At 38.8% G+C, this 24,261-nt stretch overlaps 1 protein-coding gene across 1 annotated transcript in view; it reads right to left on the bottom strand.

Moving 5' to 3' along the window:
• The window catches only part of CNTNAP5 (contactin associated protein family member 5), a 1,042,386-nt gene that overhangs the window by 51,045 nt on the left and 967,080 nt on the right, over window positions 1-24,261 (bottom strand). Inside the window, exons 20-21 of the mRNA XM_061440248.1 lie at window positions 18,117-18,247; window positions 11,101-11,188 (exon numbers count right to left, since the gene is read on the bottom strand). Coding sequence (XP_061296232.1) covers window positions 11,101-11,188; window positions 18,117-18,247 — 219 coding nt within the window. The remainder of the gene's footprint in view (window positions 1-11,100; window positions 11,189-18,116; window positions 18,248-24,261) is intronic.

The raw sequence follows: 24,261 nt of genomic DNA, 5'->3' as shown, positions 1-24,261 counted from the left end.
CTCCTTAAGAAAACAATCAGAATTCTAACCTATGCTGGCTCCACTTGTCCTTTTCAGCTTCTGACCCTTCCTGCCAAGCTTGGGATAGAGACCTAAAAGGCTGGTGCAGAGTTCATTAGTCTTAGCTTGGATCCTTTTCACTTCATTACCTTGTCAACACTGACATTTTTAACACGGGTCCAGATTCCCCAGGCAAAGGATAAACAAATCAATATAGTGCCATTGGCAAGAAAAAGGAATATCAGCCAAAGAAAATCAATAGGCAGCATGGCTATATTATCTCAAGAAAAATAGTTGCTGTTTTCAAATACCACCATGTGTCCGATGTGTCAGACACTTTACACACCCTATGTGTTATCTTTATAACAGATTGATTAAAAAATATTTCTATTCCTTTACAGATGAGGAAACTGGAGCTCAAAGAGGTGAACATAACAGTGATATAGCTAGTAATGACAATTATAGAGTTCAAGCTGCCAACTGTCTAATTCCAAACGCATTTTCTACATTTTCTACATCACAACCAGGCACCATTGTGACAAAAATACATTGTGTCTAAGGAACCTAGAGATTTTTACCCAAGATCTATTTGTAGCTGACTGTATAGTATGGAGCCCGTTAATAAGTAGTATAATGACCTTTCAGCTCCTTCAGCCGTAACATCTACATATTACACTTTTTTTTTTCCTTCAAGAGACATTATAGGAGTTTGGGGTTAGCAGATGCAAGCTTTTATAAAGAAAATGATAAACATGGCCCTTGCTACTATATAGCACAAAAAACTATATTCAATATTCTATTACAAATAATAATGGAAAAAATATGAAAAAAATAATGTATATATACATATATATAACTGAACCACTTTTCTTTATAGCAGAAATTAACATAATATTGTAAGTCATGTATATTTCAACAAATTTTTAAAAAAATAATTAAAAAAAACATTGTGAACACTTAATATGTGCCTGTAAATATGGTAGCAAGAAGGATAAAATCATAAATAAGATTCAGGTCCTCTCTTTGGAACTCCATGGTTACCTCATGCTGAGAGTGGGGAGGGGTGGAGGGGGTTGGCAACATCCTTAAAAGTCAGACTAGCCCCCACTTTCTGACTTACAGCTTTTTAGAGTCAGTCCCTACCATTCTCAGGATAAAACCTAGACTCTTAATATGGCTTGTGAGACTCACGGTGTTCTGGTTCTTGCTCACCTCTCTTGGCCCCATCATTTGTCCTCTTGCACTCTGATTCTCAGCTCCTGTGTCCAGAGATGCCACTTTTATTTATCTTTTGATCACCCAGGTAGAACTCACCTGGGTCCCTTCTCTGTTCATTCTCAACTTAGATTTCACTTCCTCCAAGGAAGTTTCAATGTCCCTTCTCCCTCTAGCATACCACACAGGTCACTCTGAGCTTACTTGTCTGCTTACTGGTCTATTTTCTCACTAGATTGTGAGTTCCTTGAGGGTACAGACTGTTCTTTACTTTCTGTATCAATAGTGCCTAGCTTGGTACCTTTCTTGGTGCACTTAGAAAATACTCAGTACGTATTTGTTTAATGAATACAAAATCAGACTACATCCCACACTTTGAAGCTTATTTGATGCACCAAGTATCACATGGTTCCAATCCATCAGAAGCAGCTTTAATTGTGAGAATATACATTCAAATAATGTCAGATATGTTTTCCCTGGTTTAATACTCTTAAGATGACTCTATTAGAAACCAAGAATTGGACATATGTGCACCTTCACTATTTACCAAGCATCAGAGAGTCAAGGTTACATAATGTCTACATTCATTCATTCCATCCAAGCAGAAAGGAAGAGAGAAATTCAAGCTTTTTATGCAAAGAATGAGTAGCCATCTTCTTTTTTTCCCCTGAGAATTCCTCTTTTAGGTCTGGAAGACATTAGAGTCCAAGGTCATTCTTGAGAGAAAAGTATTTGGGTCAGATGGGATGACTTCTTATGCACTTATTACTGTTACTGCAAACATTTAATGAGTTTCCATTATGCCAGGCATCATATTAGCCACATTACCACTGAGTCTTCCAAATAGTAACAGACATTATTATAATAAATACCTACATTCCAATTGAGAAAAGTAAAGCTCAGAGAATTAAGTTATTTGTCCAGGTCAATTAGTCAGTATTAGACTTTGATTGGAATCGAGGGTGGATTACAAAACCTTACCTGCAATAAATATGCTATTCCCCCTCCAGAATTAAAGCCTGGCCCTAGAGTCTACTTTTAAGCCCATCATGGCTAAGGCTAGGGATACAAGGCTTTAATTTAGGAGCCCTCAACAGAAAACAGAGTGTGTTTTGTTTTGTTTTATTTTGTTAATCTGGATTGTCTCATGTTATTACTTAAAAACCAAAATAGGGCAGGACTGATTGGGAGTGCCAGATCCAGATCTCAATGTATGACTTTACATGCCAAGTCCACCCCTGGCTGCTTTTGTGACACTAGACAAGTCACTTAACCTCTGTGACACATTTTCCTCATCTATAATATATGAGTAATAATAGTACTTATCTTCTTGGGTTTTGGAGGAGAGAAAATTAGTTAACATAAGAGCTTAGCAATCTAAGTGTCCATGGTCAAATGAATGGATAAAGAAGGTGCAGTACATATATTTACAATGAAATATTTATTGTTATTGTCATTTAGTCTCTAAGTCCCCATGGACAGAGGAGCCTGGTAGGTTATAGTCCTTTGCTAAGAGTCGGACACGACTGAGTGACTTCACTTTCACTTTTCACTTTCGTGCACTGGAAAAGGAAATGGCAACCCACTCCAGTGTTCTTGCCTGAAGAATCCCAGGGATGGAGGAGCCTGGTGGGCTGCCGTCTATGGGGTCGCACAGAGTCAGACACGACTGACATGACTTAGCAGCAGCAGCAGCAGCAGCAGCAGCAGCAGTCTCTAAGTCAGGTCTGACCCTTTGCAACCCCATGAACTACAGCCCACCAGGATCCTCCATCCATGGGATTCTCCAGGCAAGAATACTGAAGTGGGTTGCCATTTCCTTCTCCAGGGGATCTTCCAGACCCAGGAATCAAACCCACATCTCCTGCATTGGCAGCCAGATTATTTATCACTGAGCCACCAGGGAAGCCTACAATAGAATATTACTCAGCCATAAAAAAAGAATGAAATAATGCCATCTGCAGCAACATGGATGGGACCTGAGATGATCTTACTAAGTGAAGTAAATCAGAGAAGAATAAATATATGTGATATCATTTACATGTGGAATCTTAAAAAAAAATGATATGAGTGAACTTTTTATAAAACAGAAATAGACTCACCAACATAGAAAACAAACATATTGTTACCAAAGGTGAAACAGGGGGGAAGGATGAATTTCAAATTTGAGATTAATAGATATAATATATAAAATAAATAAATAACAAGGACCTACTGTGTAGCATAGGGAACTATATTCAATTTCTTGTAATAAACTCTAATAGAAAAGAATCTGAAAAAGAATATGCACTATACATATATATGTTTGTGTGTGTATATATATATGTGTGTGTGTGTGTGTATGTGTGTATAACGGAGTAACTTTGCTGTACACCTGAAACTATCACAATGCTAAATTAACTATACTTCAGTTAAAGTGTTAGTCACTCAGTCATGTCCACCTCTTTGTGACCCCATGAACTGTTGCCTTCCAGGCTCCTCTTTTCCATGGGACTATCTGGGCAAGAATACTGGAGTAGGTTGACATTCTCTTCTCCAGGGAATCTTCCCAACCCAGGGATCAAACTCGGGTCTCCTGCATTTGAGACATTGCAGACAGGTTCTTTACCTGATGAGCCATCAGGAAAGCCCACACTTCAATTAAAAATAAGGTAAAAATAAGACATAAGAGTTTAGATCTAGCACAGAGCAGAGCATTATTAAGTAATAATAAGCAATGTTATTATTATTATTATTACTCTTTATATAACAGTCATGTCATTGGATTCTGGTAAACCACACAAAATAGCCTTTGCTAACACAGTCAAGAGAAGACATATAAAGTTTGTTAAAAGACATATAAAGTTTGGATTTTGCTTTTATAAAAAAATGCACTTGACTTTTACAAAGAAAGACAAGCATGCAGTAGGTCTGGGTTCTGATCATGCACTCATTCCTTTAAAATGTAAAATAAAATTACATTTTTCAGTCAGGAGATAACACACATTCCTGTTCCATGAGGTGAACTAAATCATCTATTGCATATCCCATATTTTCTTCGTATTCCATGAAGAAAAATGAAGTTCATTATTTTTAAAAGAAACAGAAACAAATCCCCTGAAGCCCAGCTGTGATTCAGTGTTGGTTATCTTTAAGTTAGAAAGAATAAGATGGGTATTTAGGAAGTTGGAATGATTACTGAAATATGATATTTCTAGATCTTTTAAAACACTTCATTCACAGAGAGTTCAGATTAGATTAACATGAATTTGTTTCTTTCTTGGGGAAACTATCATTAACCAAATTTTGGATATAATATGAGACAATTACCCACAATATCAGAATTTGAATCAGGAAGGACTGTGCTTTGGAGGGGCTGTGGTTTGGAGATCTTTATATTTGCTAAAGAACTGCTGCTGCTGCTGCTGCTAAGTCGCTTCAGTCGTGTCTGACTCTGTGCGACCCCATAGATGGCAGCCCATCAGGCTCCCCCGTACCTGGGATTCTCCAGGCAAGAATACTGGAGTGGGTTGCCATTTCCTTCTCCAGGCTAAAGAACTAGGAATGGCCAAAAACAAAGTGAAATATTATTTAATAAACCTATGCTTTCAAAATGAAATAATTTTTTCCAGGAGTCTCTTTGGAAGCTACAAACTTGTTACAAAGAAGATAACAAGCATTTCTTAAAAGAGGGACTCTCAACTATTCTTTTTTTGTTGCAACACACTGGGATTGTTGCAACACACTTGGACTGTTGTTTGATGTATACAAACACAATGCAGTTCCCAAATTATGCACAACTCCAAGTCTATCTCTCCTGGTGAAAAGAGGTAGCAGAATGTGGATGAAGAAACCAATGCTATTACTGGATTATTCTTGATTCCTCCTCTCTAGCAAGAATACTTTGGCTTCCTTTTGAGAAATAAGCATCTCCTTGTTCTTAATATACGTGGTTGATATTGACCTGAACCCTTCACCCATCCAGAGCACAGTCGGGTGCATAATCCGATCACGAACACCCAGTGCATTCCCAATCCCTTGGACACTGTCATCATTTGCAACTGTCACTTGACACAAATTGCTCCTTTGAGATTCAATCCAGAATTTTTTCTGGAAATTTTAGAAAGGAGAGGCTTTCTTTCCACCAGGGCTGTTGAAATAATAGTCATGAAGCATGGAACTGCTGATTCAACTTTTGATACCATTGAAATTCTGCCTGCGAATAAAGCCCCATAGAGAGGTAAAGAGGGTAAGAGGTGGAAAGAGAACAGACAGACAGATAGATAAAGGCTGCATCACAGTCACATTTGAACTCCTGAACCCAGCTGTGCCTGAAGCAAAACTTACACTCTGAAGCTTCCATTTTCACCAATTATCTTACAGTCACTATTTAAACTGGTTAAAGCTGATATACCATTAAAACAGTCTTAACTCACTCCCATCTTCAAGGCTCACCATGGTTCAGAATTGCTCTTTTAGAACGCATTTGAGTCCATTTTGGAAGTTACCTTTATAACAACTTTTCTAGACTCATTAAAATAAAACTAGAAACAAAGCAAAACACAGTTATCCTCTATTTTGCCATGATCTTCAAAAATCAAAAGATTCTAACATGTATGGAGCATGTGCTAAATATCAAATACTTCAAATACTTTGTATATAGTGTCTTATGGAATGCTTACTTAAATCTATGAATTAAATGCTACCATCCTCATTTTACTGACAAGGGACTATAGACAGATTTGACACTTCACAATGGTCATACAACAGTAAGAAAGCCAAACATGAGTTAGTCTCTAAAAAGCTGCGCATGCTTCACTCTGTAATTTTGCTTTTAAATTTAATATCATTTGCACCAGTTTTGAATCAGATGGAGGGCCCAACTATTTAGAAAATTAAAAAAAAAAGAGTACAGTCTTACAAAACAAGTACTTTGAAATAGCCACCTTTCCTTTATATGCATAAATTTTGCTGCATTGTCTAAAAATGGCAGCCATAACTCTTCACCTACAAAATGCTTGAGAAATGATTTAACGTGAGCACAATCACAAATTCAGACAACAATGCTCTGATATTGCAGAAGAAACAGTAGGTGTGATGTTCAAAACTGAGGGATTTGGGAGAGTCAAAGAATCCTGTTCTCTAGACACAATCAGAATTCACTTCATATGGACAAGCTCAAAGCACAGGCAAGTACTCACAGCTAGCCCTGCAATTCCTAGATTAACTGGACTTTTGCAGATTGAGAAGGAATTCTTCCAATTTCTACATGGCTTGTTAAGGCCAAGTGAATTTTGAAGCTACCTGGGCAAACAGTCATCAAAGCAGAAGAATAATGTTTCTGCCAACTGTGAGGTTTAGCCTACCAAACTGGCAAGTAGGCAAAAGAAATTGATAAATGAATAATCTTGTAAGTATGCCCTGAGTGCAAATAGCATTTGAATGTCTATGTGGAATCTGGCAGCTACAGTTTAAAAACAGTATACAATTCCTTTCCATATAAGCTTGAAGATGTTTCTATATTTTAAAAAGTAATGGCTTCTTAAATCTGCAGTATAGTAAGAGTCTCTGCTCAGGAAGAAAATAATAATAATGATAATAATAAATTCCTTCATTTTTAGCTTCAATGCTATATATATATATATATATATATATATATATATATATATAAACTTTGCCATTAAATTTAATTATATACTCTGGAACAGTAAATTAAGAGAAACCAGGACTAAAAAACATAAAACAAAAATAAAAAGCAAACAAAAAATGTACAGTTCCTTTTAGAAGTTTCATACTTTCTAAATTTCTAAATCTGACTGAATGTTCCTGCACCAGTGCTAAATTGGATAGACATAGAAACATACAGGTAATTCACACTATCTGAATCTAAGGAACGCAGTTCTATATTTCTAAAGAGTTCAGTAATTTTTCAAAAAGATGATCTTGTTCAAAAGGGTGACTTCCCTAAATAAACAGATTTTTTTTCTTTTTAATGCTATTTTCCCTTCAATCTATTCATGTAATAGACCAGAAACAAGAAGTTTTTTTTCTTAAAAGTCAAAGAATGTCAGTAAACAAAGGAACAAAGCTAACAACAGCCCATGATTTACCAGGGGTAAACACACAGAATGCAATTTTAACGTCAATGATTACGTCTTCTATTTTCCTCTATATCACAGGAATTTTCAGGAAAAACATGCTTACTCATCTTGTTATCTATATAGCACATATCATGTAGAACCATCATTGGTGCTAAATAAATACCTTCTAGAATGATGAATTTGCCCTTTCTCTTAAAGAAAGAAAATGAATACATGAGTTGCTTTACAATGGAATGCTATTACTGAGGAAAACTGGAACAGATTTGCTATACTTACTTGCCTTTGGTATATACTATGAAAAAATGCCTGAAAATACTTGTTTTAGATTTGAAAATGTCCAACACAATGCTAGACATTTCTAAAGTTGTGGAGTAGGGTTGCATTTGTTATAAATACTACATACCCATTTCTGCACCATCCCTACCTACAGCAAATATTCCTACTCCAAGTTCTTTCTGATGCATGAGGCTTCCTTTCAAAAGGTCTGCAGGACAGATGTCCCTCCTTAATAATGAACCTAATGTTCATATCATCTTCTCTCACCTCTAGATACAGACCTTTCAAAGACCAGAAGTATGGAGGTTAATTATGGATCCAAATGCTCTGCTCTACTTGTAGCCATTTGGATGGGAAGAAAGGTGGGCAGGCAGGGGTTTTCCACACTTGGTCCAGTGAAGACATTTTATTGGATACTCTTCCTCAACAATAGCCTAATCTTTTCTAAAACAAAATGACAAGCTGGCCCGCAATAATTTAGTGCGTGCTCAGTTGCTCAGTCATGGCCAACTCTTTGCCACCACAGGGACTGTAGCCCACCAGGCTCCTTTGTTCATGGAATTTCTCAAGCAAGAATAATGGAGTGGGTTGCTGTTTCCTACTGCAAGGGATCTTCCCAACCTAGGGATTGAACCCATATCTCCTTCATCTTCTGCACTGGCAGACAGATTCTTACCCACTGAGCCACCCAGCAAGATAATTTAGTACAAGGTACAGTAATTTAGTAACTCACTTTAAATTTTCTTCCTTTAAGTCTTACATATTAGGGGTTTAGTTCAAAAGACAAAAATGCCATAGGAATGTCATACGCAGTGTCAAGATAAACGGAAAGAAATTTTAAATAAGAGGATGTTTTTAGAGCTGCCATTGCAAAGCAGGTAACACAAGAACAGCCCAAGCTTGGTGAGCCTACAACCCTAGGAATCTCTCCTCTCAAAATTCTTCTGAAATGTGGATTCAGTGGCTCAAGATAAATTTAGGTATGAGGGGACATGTAATATACTAGATACTCAAAAAAGTAATTCTGCTTCATTAAAACCAAACAACACATTTTTAATATTTTGTTAAGCTACAGGAAACAAAGAAGGATCCTAAGCTTGGGGAAGATTTTAGGGGAAAGAAACGCAAAACCAAGACAGTAAGTCATCAGCCAACATTAAGTTTGCATCCAGGAGAGTACCGGAATCATCTTGAAGAACAGGAGTCCTGGCCTCGACCTGTTACTAAGTGAAGATAGTCAACTTAAAATATTCACATTGAAACCAGTGAAAATGGACAAGAAAAATAAAATCACCTAACAGAAAAAAGAATAAGTCTGAGGTTTATCTAGTGCAGGTCAAAGCTAAATGAGTAGAGAGAATAAGAAAGAAGCATTAAAGAGATGCTGAGAATTTTTGAGAGCTAATGAATAGATACATATGAATAATACATATGAACTAGATACACAGAAACTAATGAAGAAATACAAGAAACATAAACATATCAACTAAGAGAATTAAATAGAAGTCTACAATCAGACATATGGTAATAAAACTATCAAACACCAAATTTAAAGAAATGACCTTAAAAATAGGTTTAGGGTGTTGGGTGTGGGGGTGGTCAGTGTATTTTCAAAGACAGGACAGACTGACAGCCAGCTTTTCAACAGTCACATCAGATGATGGAAGAGTAGAGTCCAGTGATGTGCTGGTGAGGGTTTAACCTGGCTGCCAAGGACCCCAAGGACCCTGATTTGTAGCATTTCTGAGATACATGGAATAGAAACTCCTAGGTTGGCCAATTTCAAACTACCATTGTGAAATCACCACATGCAGAATTGTGCAGGGATATGTATAACAGGTTCTTATAAGCCAGTGTGAGCGGGTCCATCACACCCACGAATAAATCCTTAAGATATAAGGGAAAGATGTCCTTCAATGTTGAATTACATGTCTAGCAAAATTGTCTTCCAGGAATAAAGGTGAAAAATGAAAGACTTATTTTCAGATAAAGGACCACTTATACGGAAAAAAATTCAAAAGAATTTACATCAGAAAGAAGGAAATTAAATCTGGCAGAAAGTAAAAGGTTTTGGAACAACAAATTAATGACTACACTGGTAAGTCAAAAAAGCAGTGTCTACATAAAGTAATAATTATTATTAGTAGGAGGGGAAATAGAATAAGAAATAAACATAAAATTCAACCTACAAGTTGGTCAGTGTTGATTGGCTCATTCAACTGTCATTTTGGAAGGTAAAACTGACATTTTCCAGACCTAATAGCAGATAGATTTCTGGATGCACATTATGTTCTGGAAACTAGATACAATGTATGGATCTGGAAGGCTGTAGTGGGACAGGAGTCATTTTTTCTGCCTTTTCAGCTTTTTCTACTGGCCAGCAAAGTCATGGTAACTTGAAGTCTTTTCTCTGCCGCCATTTTTAAGGAGCTTTTCCACCTATTGGATGCTAACACACAGCACTGCATCAGTGACTGCTTGGTAGTTAATGGCTTCCCATTCATCAGCTCAGAACTGCTGGGGAGTCACTCAAAAAGACTAACAGGAATGCACTCTATAAGTGCTGTCACAATTTTGTAAGCAAGTTATTTCCTGAGTTAAATACATTCCTGCTTAAAATGTTTCCAGTTATGAATGTTTTCTGCACTGTGTTGTGACTGAGAGAATAGAAAAGAACATGCTGGAATCACAGGAAAAGTTGAACAATTAGAAAATAAAGAGGCAGAAACAAACCCAACCACCCAAAGAACCCAAAAATGCACAGGGGCTTACATTTGCCAATTTATAAAACAGAAGATGGCCAGATTGAATGAAAATGCAATATTTGTTTGTCTACTCTCCACAAGATCCTATATAAGGCTCAAAAAAAAAGAAAGAAATAAAAGACTGAAAGGGAAAATAAGGAAAATGATAAACCATAAGCCAGGCAAATACTAACTAAAGCAAAACTGAATTAGCTATATTAATAACAGACAAACTAAAGTACAGAGACATTAAAATTAAAAAATATTACTTCAGTGTGAAAAAACGTTCATCAAGAAGATACAAAAATTTCAATCTTGCTTACACCTGATAAAAGTCATCATTTCATATAAAATGAAAATTGACAGAACTCCCTGTAGAATAAAAAAAAGCATCCATTATTGTCGTAGGACAATCTTTTGAATTTTTGATGAATTAGGAAAGAGATTTAAGGATTTATAGAGTTAAATAATTGGGTTGTAAATCCTTAATTTCTTTAAGTGAAATTTATGTGAATTTAACTAAAAAAATTGAGTAAACATTGTAAATAGAAATTAAGTAAAAAATAATTATTTTAGTGAATTGCTCTGTTCATTTATGTTACTCAAGATTCTCTAAAGTAGATGTAAATGCTGGTTTCTGCTCTCTCCACACATGCTTTCCTGTCTCCACAGGACTCTTGGTCCTACGTGTTGGATATTATCTAGATCTTGTTGCTTTTCCCTGAAGAAAGTTATTTATTATTTATTTTATCAAGGCCAGAAAGACATGGACTAGAAGAGCAAACCTGTGACTTTGCCCAAGGTGAGGGACCTCATAGCCCTGAACTCGACTTCTGGGGAGAAGTTATAACTGAGTCGGAGTTGCTGATCCATCTGCAAGAAAACAGAAAACAGAAGAGGCATCAGCAGAGGTCCTCACAGCCAAGGCGTAAAACACTCCTGTCTGAAAATAGCTGGAAAACACAGGCATGGCAGACACCTCTCTGGGATTTTTCTCCCTGGAGAAATGAGAAATGTCTCACTAATTCTCCCACAATGCACATAAAATAACCTTTTCTTTCTTTATTGGTGAAATAAAGGCTTTCACACAAGTCTCCTCCCTGGGAAATTCTGTACAGCTTTTGACAGGTATTTATCTCCCCACTGAGATTTTCTCACCAAATTCTTTGCTGCAAAGAAGCAAACAAATGAAGCCTTTTAGGAAGGACCCTGCAGGATTAACAAGAAGAGGAAAGCAGGTTTTCATTTCCAACTCTCCCTCCTCCCGATTTGGTCCTTAAAACCTTTACCTCCTCCTTTGCTCCAACTGACCTGGCCTTAGTCAGGTGTACCCTGGGGGATTTTCCTAAGAGAATATATTTCAGTTTGACAAAAGGTTTGAGTCTGGGAAGGGGAGACTAGCTGAACAGCTGCCACCAGCATGAGCAGCTGATAATTCCATTTTGCAGGTGAATAAAAGCCACCAGGGGGATTCTTTGGAACTTTATTTCTGAGATCATCCTTTAGGGAACCTTCCTTTCCACACACGTTAATTCCAGTTCCGTCTCTTTATTCTCTCCATTTCAAGGCATGGTTCCCCATCCATCCCTAGGTTTTTCTTTCTAGTCAAAGCCTACCATTTTTTCCAGGGTCTATCACAGCTCATCTGTAGGAAGAGAAGACTAAGACCCCTTCAGCTGTGTGCCTGTCCCAGGGTTGCCTTTGGGGAGCAGCTGACTGGGAGCCTGGTATCCCTACCTCCTACTGCTGGACCCTCCTTCTGCACCCACTCCAGCCCAGACAGACCCTCCTCCAGGAACCTCTGGGTCCTGAAGTAGTTTCTGCTGTGAAAAAAATAAGTGGCTATGACTTGTAGTATGTGATTGTAGGCTTTATTCCTTTTTCATACATGGAAATATGCTTTAATAATACTTGTTGTTTATTGAACACTTGGTATGTATGAGACATCATACTAAAGTATCTTTCAAAATGCATTCTTACCTAGAATACTGTGAAATAGACATTATTATCCCTCTAGTACAGATGGTGGAAATGATGTCACAGAGATCACAACTTTGGCCAATGCCACACAGCATTACATAGCAGGGACTCCTTGTCACATGGCCTGCCAACCACACAGTATGGCATTTACTTTACTTGTCCATGCCTCTCTAGATGTATGAGCAGCTGGTAGACAATCACTGTATGTTCTTATTTCTGAATTTCTACAAAATTCATTCAATAACCATTTGAGTATCTACTCTGTGCCAGACACTTTTCTAAGTTCTCCCATGCTCCCAGAGTTCATCTCCTCTAGGAAGCTCTCCTTGAAGCTTTAGTTAGATTAATTGATCCTATTCTCTGTTCTCAGGGTATCTGCCCCCCGACCTCTAACCTTGCATTTAAGATGCTGTATTGTAATGACAGCAAGGAGATCAAACCATTCAACTCTAGAGAAAATCAACCCTGAATATGCATTGAAAGGACTGATGCTTAAGCTCCAATACTTTGGCCACCTGATGGGAAGAGCTGACTCATTGGAAAACACCCTGATACTGGGAAAGATTGAGGGCAAGAGAAGGAGATGACAGAGGAGGATTTCATTAGATGGTATCATTAACTCAGTGGATACCAGTTTGAGCAAACTCCAGGAGAAGGTGAAGGACAGGAAGCCTGGTGTGCTGCAACTTGTGGGGCTACAAATAATCGGACAGGATTTAATGAGTGAACTACAACTGTAATGATCTGTGTGCTCTCCCCATCTCATTTTTCTCCACTAAGCTATTGGCTCTTTGAAGATGTGGACATTTTATTGATACATGTTTTCTATATGGCCTATTACAATAACTGGAAAAGTAACTCCAAACAGATGTTTGCTGAATGAATAAATAGATATCCTGTGTTGATTCTCTTTCTATCCTGTGGGCTATGGAGCATCCAGTGCATCACCAGGATGCCTCTGGCTGCCCTGGTAGCCTCTACATCTTACATACAACACAGGGATTTTCATACGCGTGGTCCCCATCTATAATCTTTTAATGCTCCGATTCAGTCCTGCCTTGAAGGAGTTTTCTCCCTGCCTTATCTCAGAACTCTCACCTATTCTCTGGAATTGCCCCTTTCAGCAGGGGGCAGGGTTCCTCCTCTCATGATTTGTTACTTAGGTTGGAGAGAAGGCCAAAGTGAGTGGGAATTTCCTGCTGAGAAGAGAGCAGTAGGATTCTTAGAACTAAAGGCTGAGCTGAGATTTCTTTAGCTTCTGACTCTAACTTCTTCTCCAGGCTTCCAAAGATCAAGTGATTCCCTCAACATTGTCACACTGTGTAGAAGACCTAATTGTTCTAGTACAGGAGTCATTCCTGATCTACTGTTATCCTTTATGGGAACTTACCTGGTCCTTTCCACTTTAATCAGATGATAAACAAGGGTGAGAAGGAGGTGAATGACACTCAATTATTTTGTTTCAGTTCGGTTCAGTTCAGTTGCTCAGTCGTGTCCAACTCCTTGCGACCTCAGGAGCCACAGCACACCAGGCCTCCTTATCCATCACAAACTGCTGGAGTCCACCCAAACTCATGTCCATTGAGTCGGTGATGCCATACAACAATCTCATCCTCTGTTGTCCCCCTCTTCTCCTGCCCTCAATCTTTCCCAGCATCAGGATCTTTTCAAACGAGTCAGCTCTTCCCATCAGGTGGCCAAAGTACTGGAGCTTCAGCTTCAACATCAGTCCTTCCAATGAACACCCAGGACTGATCTTCTTTAGGATGGACTGTTTGGATCTCCTTGCAGTCCAAGGGACTCTCAAGGGTCTTTTCCAACACCACAGTTCAAAAGCATCAATTCTTCAGTGCTCAGATTTCTTTATAGTCCAACTCTCACATGACTACTGGAAAAATCATAGCCTTGACTAGATGGACCTTTGTTGACAAAGAAATGTCTCTGCTTTTTAATATGCTATCTAGGTTTGTCATAACTTTCCTTCCAAGGAGCAAGTGTCTTTTAATTTCATGGCTGTAATCACCATCTGCAGTAATTTTGGAGCCCAAAAAAATAAAGTCAGCTGCTGTTTCCCCTGTTTCCCCATCTATTTCCCATGAAGTGATGGGACTGGATGCTATGATCTTAGTTTTCTGAATGTTGAGCTTTAAGCCAATTTTTTCACTCTCCTCTTTCACTTTCATCAAGAGGCTCTTTAGTTCTTCTTCACTTTCTGCCATAAGGGTGGTGTCATCTATATATCTGAGGTTATTGATATTTCTCCCAGCAATCTTGATTCCGGGTTGTGCTTCCTCCAGCCCAGCGTTTCTCATGGCGTACTTGTTTAAGTATTAGATAAGGTATGGAGACAAAGGTACAATGAGTCAAAGAAGGCTTGGGATACTTTGGGAATGGATTCCAGTCCTTAAGTGGAGTAAGTGCACATGGGGGCACCCCTAGTACTGGCTCAGGTGCTGGGTTACCTATTTGAAAAGCTTAGCAAATGCACAGAGCAAAGGCAAAAGGCCAGGGGTGGAGGGGAGTGGGTAGTTACCATAAACATTTATTTCGAGGACATCGACTTTATGATAGGGGCTAGGCAATCATTGAAGTCTTCAGTGAGAAATACATTGTTTTGTTATACTTCTTTATGTTCATTCTATGTTTTAGTGTTGCTTTTCTTTTTAATTACTCTTGGTGAGGTGGTGAGAGAGTGAAGTATCACAATCTTTTCAAGCTTAGATGCCTAAAATTTGTAATCTGGCCTGGAGAAGGGCTTCCCTGGTGGCTCAGCTGGTAAAGTAGCTTTGTTGATCTTAGAACTGAGGATAGCAGTGGCCTTGTCAAGTCATTAAATGAGATTAAAAGAGATAGGAAAAGGAAGGAAATTGAACAAACCTTTTTCTTTTGAGTAAGCCCTAGACACCAGGCTTCATGCTTGGTCCTTTAGTTATGTTCTTGCTTTCCTATAATGGTTACCAGAACTGACTGAACTCAGCTGCATTTGTACCCCAGTCAATCCCCATAACATTCAAACGTTTTTTTATAGCTAAATAGACTGAGCCTCAGAAAGGTGAATAGCAAATCTAAGATCTTATAGGAGATGGAGCAGGAATTCACACACAAGTCTGTCCCGAACTAGGGATCCCTCTCTTAATCTCAGAATCTTCAACTCTCAAAGGAAGTCATTGATTCCATGCTTTCAAAATGTCGGGCTCCCTCCATCTTTACAGCTGGTAGTTGTGCTGGCATTTTGGTAAACGGGTTTAATTTGTTTAATGTCATTAATATATTTTAAAGAGAGGCACTGAAGTCTACCTCAACCACCATGGGGGCACATGTGCTTTTAAAACCACTGGTCAAATTACAATTCTCAAATTATTACCAGGGTTTCTTACTCTTGGCTGTAGCCCAGTCCCTACAGATTCCTTCCAAAGTCACATAGAGCAGAGAGGAGAAGGTTCAATAACTCAAGGTCCCGAGGTGGTAGGAGAATGTGTTCTTACCCACTGGAGGCCTCTGGCTGGCTGAGCATAGTGATAACCATCTACCTTCTCCTTATAACTGCTTCTGAATAATGCCTGAGACCAGGCAGTAGCTTATCCTTTTCTGTTTTTAGTAAACAGTTTGTTCTTTTATTTTCCCCATTGCTTTTGTTTGTTTGGGGGTTTTGTTATTGTTTTAATTTGGCTACCCAGAGCCATATGGGATCATAGTTCCCTGACCAGGGATTGAACCCATGCCCTTGGCAGTGAAAGCCCAGAGTTCAACCACTGGAAGGCCAGAGAATTCCCTAGGGCTTTTCTAAGTGGGGAGGAAGGAGAAGAAATGAGATGCAGGGGGGGGGGGGGGGAGTGGGAGTGTCACAGAGACAACTATGTTATGTGACTGTTTTAACAAATTGATTTAAATTTAAAAAACAAAATAGGTCTCTGCCTCCATTTCTTTCTGCTACTTTTGTGCTTTTGAAATCCTACATCTTCCACTGATTGTGCTTATCAACCACTGCTTGTGCTTATCATTGGCTATTAATTTGGCTGGTGGGAAATCTAGATGGAGAAGAGGGAATATCCCATTGTTCTCTCACCTCTCTGTTTGTGTTTTCATTGATGGAAAAGAAGACAGGAAATAGAAAAAGAGAAAGAGCCATTTATACAAATGCCCACCAGCATGCACCCCAGGTGTCTCACCACAGCCTCATTCAAGACATCTTCCAACAAGAAATCATCATTTCATCTCTATCTTCTAGTCTGACCTCAATCCAAAGACCTTTACCACTTATTTTAAGAGTCAATGCTACAGTCAATGCTATTAAATTATAATCACTCAAGGATTGTGATTTGTCTCCTATATTTGCCAATTATTCATGAACTTCCACCCAATCAAGAAAATGAACAGTCAGTCTTGACTTGAGTCTTGACTCATCATCCATATCCAGAGGGTCACCCAAGGTTACCAATGTTCCATCCAGATTTTTCTCAAGTCCTTCTCTCCTTGACTTCCCCACCACAGTAGTTGAAGTCCTTATCTTTGCTCTGGTCTGATCTCTGTCCCATATCTCATCACTCCCAAATGTGTATTTCCATAGAGAGATCACAGTGAGCCCCTGGAAATGGAAATCTACCCATGCTACCTCCCCTGCCTAAAATCCAGTGGTTTCTCTTCCTCTCTCCCAGGTCCAATTTAATCTTCTCCATACAAGCCAAGAAAGAAATGGCAACCCGCTCCAGTATGCTTGCCTGGAGAATCCCATGGACAGAAGAGTCTGACGTGTTATGGTCCATGGGGTTGGAAAGAGTCAGACATGGCTGAAGCAACTTAGAACATACAAGCCATGTGGGATTAATTTATTTAGTTCAAAAATATTTATTAAAGGCCTTCTGTATGTGAGATACTGCTTGACAAACTGGGGTCCCATGGTAATGTAAACAAACAAGAATCCCTGTCTTCATGAAGCTTACATTCTAGAGGAGGGAGAAGGGACTTATCTATTAAATAAATAGATAATTTTTATTGATTGCTAGAACCATTTAAGTGGTTTAGGATTGAAGTCAAGGAGATGGGTTGCTATATTACATAAGGCGACTGGAGACAGGGTCCCTGAGTCAATTTTTGAGGGGTGTTCCAAAGGAAGTACAAGTAACAGGTAGCGATGCAGATATATGAACAACTGGATTTTAGGCAAAGCAAACTCTAGTGAATTCAAGACCTCTGGAAAGAGCGAGGATGCATCGAGTGGCCTGAGTAGAGTTTGAGAGGGAACTGGAATAGGTGAGTATGTCTGTATTTGTGTGTGTGTCAGTTAGGAAACTGCAGACAGGGGAGGCCATCTATAAATTGTACTCATTTTTGACTGAGTGGAGGGTCAGTGATCCTAACATCCCCTCCTTGTTCAGGGTGAACTGAACTGATGCCCAGATGAGGTGGGTGCCCTCCTCCATGCTCTTGCTTCACCTATCCACACTTCCCCCATAGTCCTCGCTGACCACTTGTGATTTCTTCCTTGCTTATCTTCCTCATTATGCCACAGTTCAGAGGTTGTCAAAACTGAACATGCAGCAGCATCATCTGCTGCCCCCTTCTTGAAAAAAAGCTTCAGATTAAGTAGATCTGACATAGGACCCAAGAATTAGCATTTCTTACAAGGTTTCGAGAGATGCTTCTGGAAAGCAGGGTGTGTCCTGAGGACCACTATTCTAGTTTTCCAAAGGCTGGGGCTGAGTATGATTAGTATGCATCCCCAGAGCTCGGCTGCTCACTTGGCTTGGGGGCGAAATTCAGAAAACTTGTATTGAGCACCCAAGGTACATTTGCTGGAATGAGAAGAAGGGAAGTAAGGTACCTGAATGGTAAGCCCTCTGCCCTCTCTGTTAATCTTCAAGTGATGCAGTCTTCTGTTGGCAAAGTTCTCTGTATTGATGGTGAATACATGGGTTTCTTCCTTGTTTAGCTGGGAGCGAACTTGTAAGCTTCCTTGAAAGAAAACATTAGAAATTAGAATTAAAAATAGACCAAATAGTGTAAAAAAGTAATCAGATTGCTTTTTAATTGATCATGGCTGTTTTATAGTGGCTTATGCCATAACCCTTTCATCATTCACATTTTTAAAAGGTACTATATATGTCATGACTGTAGCAACTGGATCCATATTAAAACTCCTGAGTATAGATGAAATATGCATGTGTGTGTGTGTGTGTGCTATCAGAAAGGAAAATAATTTGATTGTGAAAACTTTAATAAGATTGTCCACAGTCTCTTCAGTTTCTACCACTTCCTAGAACTCCTTTTCTTCCTAATTGCCTTCGTGGAATTTCAGAATATATAATGTGAAACAAGGTTGTAAAGTAATCTGAGGCAGAATAGGTGAGAGCAATCTGGAGCAGTGAGGTCATTACCCAACAGGGTCAGCCAATAGCAGAAGCTCCCTACAGTTAGCCCTGATTCCTCCTCTCCCTTTGGTTCTGATCATCATAGATTTTCAACTTGGGAGCTTATTTTCTCACTTAAAAATTAATAATAGCTCCCTGAGAGTGAAAGTTGCTCAGTCCTATCTGACTCTTTGCGACCTTATAGACTGTGGCCTGCCAGACTCCTCTGTCCATGGGATTCTCCGGGCAAGAATACTGGAGTGGGTAGCCATTTCCTCTCAGGGATCAAACTGGGGTCTTCTACATTGCAAGCATACTGTTTACCATCTGAGCCACCAGGGAAGCCAAAGAGGACTGAGGTGACTATATGAAAGTGAAAATGTTAGTCACTCAGTCATATCCAACTCTTTGAGACCCCATGGATTGCAGTCCTCCAGGCTCTGCTGTGCAAGGAATTCTCCAGGCAAGAATACTGGAGTGGGTTGCCATTCCCTTCCCCAGGGGATCTTCCTGACCCAGGAATCGAACCTGAGTCTCCTGCATTGCATGCAGATTCTTTACCTTCTGAGCCACCAGGCCTCATATAGGAAGCCCTAATAGCTCCCTAGAAATAGCATATTTGGTTCTGAGAGGCACCTTCGCCTGGGGCAAGGGGCCGGCCTGTGGTAGGGAAAGGGCACCCCTTATAAACTAGTGGGCTGTTCCCTAGCAAGCTCTTTCAGGCTCTTTCTAAGAACTTGGGTTTTTGATACTATTTAATGCAATGTACTATATAATATATAAATATGTTCCTAATATATCATGTATAAATTTTCTATGTAGTATATAAATATATATAATAATATAGCATACAAATTTTACATATTATATATAATTCAACCCAATAAAGTAAATCAGCATGTGATATTTATGTGTCAGGCATGGTAGTAAGGCACACATTTCTTGTAGTTATTTGGGATTCTTACCATTCCACTGAATGAGTCATTCATACACACATTCTGCACACATCTATCTATTTTAGAAATCACTTCCATTTTATACATCTTCACTAAAACTTGCCTAGGAACCATCCATCTTAGATGTTAATCATCTCAACTGAGACCCTGTCAAATAATTTATTCTGAAGCCTCTCTGACACTCCAATTTAGGTCTAAAACACCTCAACAATTTCTTAGAGCCGTGCACATACTGATCTCACCTACTTAGGAGGTTTTGATGCAATCAGTGCCTCCCAAAGCACCCTAAGAAGATATCCTGAAACCTCTTGCTAACTCATCTGCACACAACTCCTAGGAGCATAAACTCAATTCAAAACTTTTCAAAAATAAGCTTGTTACCATTAAAGGCTGACTTGCAGTCTTACAGGAGGCACTGGGGTGAGGTGGAAATGGTTGGGACCAGAAGTTCATTCATCACCTTCCCCTTAGCGTCATGTTCAGCTGCTTGGTCAATGAGCAAAAAAAAGACATGTGTCTCCTCTCAGCTACTCTGGTGTCATGAGGTTACTGTCACCTTCTTGGATGGCACTGCCCTGGACCCACAAAGTTCACTGCTCTTAAGCCCTCTTTACCTAATTTATATGCTTCATCTGTCTGCTTTCATTTACCTCCCCAGTGTCTCCCATCCATACCTTTGCTTCCAAAAGTGTTTAACATAATGGTGATCATTGCAAGTGTAGAGTCCCTTAGACAGGGAACTGACTGAGGCAAGATGCTCTGAATCTAATAAATGAACAAATAAACAAAAAAAGGACTGTCTGGTACATATATACAATGGAACTCAGCCACTAAAAAGAATGAAATAAGACCATTTGCAGCAACATGGATGGACCTAGAAATTGTCATGCTGAGTGAAGTAAGTCAGAAAGAGAAATAACTTATGACAGTCCTTTGTATGTGGAATCTAAAAAGAAATTATACAGATAAACTTATTTATAAAACAGACTCACAGATTTAGAGAAAGAACTTATGATTCTCAAGGAGGAAGGATGGGGAGAAGGGATAGTTAGGGAGTTTGGGATGGACATGTACACACTGCTATATTTAAAATGGGTAACCAACAAGGACCTACTGCAGAGCACATGAAACTTTGCTCAATGTTATGTGGCAACTTGGATGGGAGGGGAGTTTGGGGTAGAACGGATACATGTATATGTATGGCTGAGTCCCTTTGCTGTTCACCTGAAACTATCACAATAATGTTAATCAGTTTTACTCCAGTACAAAATTTAAAAAAAAAAAAAAGTTTAAAGGATCACCTTAGCCAAACGTTCACTATAATTTATCTAGGAAAAGGTATCCCCTCTTACGTGGTCTCGTTTTTTCTTTTCCATTAGTATATGTTGACATTGCTACATTATAAACAGCATGCATTTACCTGTGTGTGTGTGGATATGGGCTGAAATAATATATTCAGAGTATAGAAAGGAAATGAAACTGATTTGAGTCTCAGGGCTTTTCCAAATATGCTTCTGGAATAAACATATGTATAATGGAATGACCTTTTGGTCACCAGCAAGTATGCTGTAAAAGTTTCATTCCATCTTATTAATATTGGAAAATTCTAGCTGTATATGTCCTCACTCTTTTTAGGTCTCCAGGCAAAATTCATATCATTATTTTTAGAATTATACAAGTATTATCAATGTCATTTTAAAAGTGATGGGGAAAAATAAATAAAAATAAAAGTGATGGAGAGAAATCAACAATCGCAAAAAAATGTATTCAAATACAATGATAAAGAATCTAGTTTAAATCAAAGAGGATGTAGACATATTCTGTTAAACATTCTTGCTACTTTCTGGACAATTACTACCCCTTGGCTTCTCTCATTCTTGAGTTTTTTGCATATGACTCCTCTTTCATCTAGAACTTTTTTTTGTTCCTTCCTTCATATGACAGGTGAAGGAACAGAGGTGAAGGAAGGTAAATAAATTTTCATCATTTATAGTAAGTGATTAACTCAGATTTAGAAATGAAATTGAGTTAGTTCTAAAGAGCGTGATTTTCCCATGGAACACAAAGGTCTCATGTGTTCATCTCAGCCAAGAATAGGTCTTCCGTTCCAACTTTTCCCATTAAGTTGATTCCTACTCAAACTCCAACATTAAGCATTCCGTTACCTCTTCCAGGAACCTTATCTGGCTTTTCCAAGGTGCCCTCTTCTGCTCCTGTGGGTCCTGTGCTCACCTCTGTGTTGTCTGTTTACTTGCCTATTTTTTCCTTCCTTCCTTGCCTCTCTCCCTTCTTTCCTCCCTTCTTTCATCCCTTCCTTCCTTTCATTCTTCTCTAAACTACATAAATTATTGTCTCAAATTCTGAAGGCTAGAAGTTTGAAATGTTTTCTCAAAGGATCTAGGCTAGGATTCTTCCTTGCTTCTTCTTAGCATTTGGTGGATACCTCCATTCCTTGCCTGGAAGATGCTTTATTCCAATCTCCTTCTTTTCTTCACATGGCTCCTCTCTATGTGTATTAGATAGACCGACATTAAGAGCTACTCTGATACTGTAAAAGGTTAATTCTGTTCCTTTTTTAGCCACCGATCTACTCTTTATATTTGTCTTGACAATCACCTACTTGTGGGAAAGTGAACATTATGGACTAGAAATTTGAAATTTGAAAAATCCAACTACTATCTAGCTCATCATCTTGAATTGGGCCTCAGGATAAAGATTCTCACACCTCAGTTTCTTCAAGAACAACATTTTGTTGTAGTTTACTTGTTTCCACTTTGCCAGTTATCCTATGCTAATCTGTCTTCCATACTGTCATTAGTGTAAGTATTCTAACACAGGCTTACTTGGCCACGTGATTCTACTCCAAGATTAATTTTACATGATACATTCCAGTGTGTAGCCTGACATGCAAAGCCTCCTTCTTAACTTTTCAACTTTATCAACACATACTTCCCATAACTGAATCATATCTAAACTAACAGAATTCCTTCAAATAATGCTCCTTCTTGATTTTTTGCATTTTATTTCTTCATCTGAAACTGCCCCTGCCTTCTCACCTGTATGCCAACCCCTTCTCATTTATTAAGACCCAACTGATACGACCCAGGTCTCCACTTTCCTTCAAGACAGGTATGATCTTTCCTTCTTGTATGGTCACTGTGCTCATTTTTGGTAACATTCTCAATGTATCAAGCTTCACTTGTCTTTTCCCTTGAATTTAAGCTTCTCTGATATGAATAGATGCTTATTCATCTTTGTGTCTTCAGAGAAGAGCACAGAGCCCGCTATCTTAAGTCACCAGAAGACACTTGTTGAATAAAATAGGCACTCTGTAGAATGTTCGGAGAAGGCAATGGCACTCCACTCCAGTACTCTTGCCTGGAAAATCCCATGGATGGAGGAGCCTGGAAGGCTGCAGTCCATGGGGTCGCTGAGGGTAGGACACGACTGAGCGGCTTCACTTTCACTTTTCACTTTCATGCATTGGAGAAGGAAATGGCAACCCACTCCAGTGTTCCTGCCTGGAGAATCCCAGGGATGGGGGAGCCTGGTGGGCTGCCGTCTATGGGGTCACACAGAGTCGAACATGACTGAAGCAACTTAGCAGTAGCAGCAGCAGTAGCAGAATGTTATTATCACTTTGCAAAATTATATACTAGCAGTTATTTAATGTTTACTCTGTGTCAGACACAAAATTAGCAAATAGTTAAAATGTTATAGTTATGTCTTTAAGGGATTTGTTATCTAGGTAAGGGGGCCAAAATCAAGGTCATACTTTCTTGCTTATGTGCCAACCATGCATTATAACTTTAATTTGGTACTAAAGATTTTTTCCCCAAAACTTCTCAGATTAGAGAGCAAAATTTCACTGAAGTAAAATCTCTACAAATAAATAATAATAATAAAAGCAATTATTATGACATTCATAGTGAAATGGATTCAAACCCAGGAGGACAGAACATCAATGTGTGTGGTCCTTCCACTGTATCATGTTTCCTTCAAAGACATGTTTGCTCAAGTATACAAGTGAATTGATGAATAGAGAGATGTATGGTTGGGTAAAGGGAAAAGAGGATGATTATTTATAGACAATAGAGACACATGTTTTGTGAATTCAAATAATGAGCAGTTGTAAGAACTGAGGTAATGAGAAAGAGTCCTCACAGAAAGAGATTTATTGAAGAAGGTAGAACTGAAATAGGCAAAAAAGAAAAAGAAAAGTACTATGCTTATGTAGCTATAGAGATATAAGCAGAGCAATGTGACTGATTTTTACCATGATTTGAATAGAACCAACCAGAGGCCAGTATGGCTGATGAGCATCTTTATAGACAGTTACCCAACTGATCTTCTCATTTTGAAATATAGAAACACTAAGACTCTGAAACATGAGTATAGCTTGGAAGAGGGTGGTAACAAAGAGAGAAGTCACAAGGAGAAGCCTTGTACTAAAAGGGCAAAGAATTTGAACTTCTTATAAAGAAAGATCCTGTAAGGCACTAAACACACGCCTGACTGGGTTGATATACACAAGGTGATAGTTAAAGAAAACTAGCCTGGGTACCCCGTGTCCAGGTCAGATCTAAAAGGGAAGATGGAGGGCCTCCCTGGCGGCTCAATGGTTAAAAAATCCACCTGCCAATGCAGGAGACTCGGATTCGTT

This window comes from Bos javanicus, chromosome 2, assembly GCF_032452875.1.
Source record: "Bos javanicus breed banteng chromosome 2, ARS-OSU_banteng_1.0, whole genome shotgun sequence".
Classification (NCBI taxonomy): Eukaryota; Metazoa; Chordata; class Mammalia; order Artiodactyla; family Bovidae; genus Bos; species Bos javanicus.
Note: the sequence above shows the minus strand (reverse complement) of the source record. Positions and strands in the feature narration are given on the sequence as shown.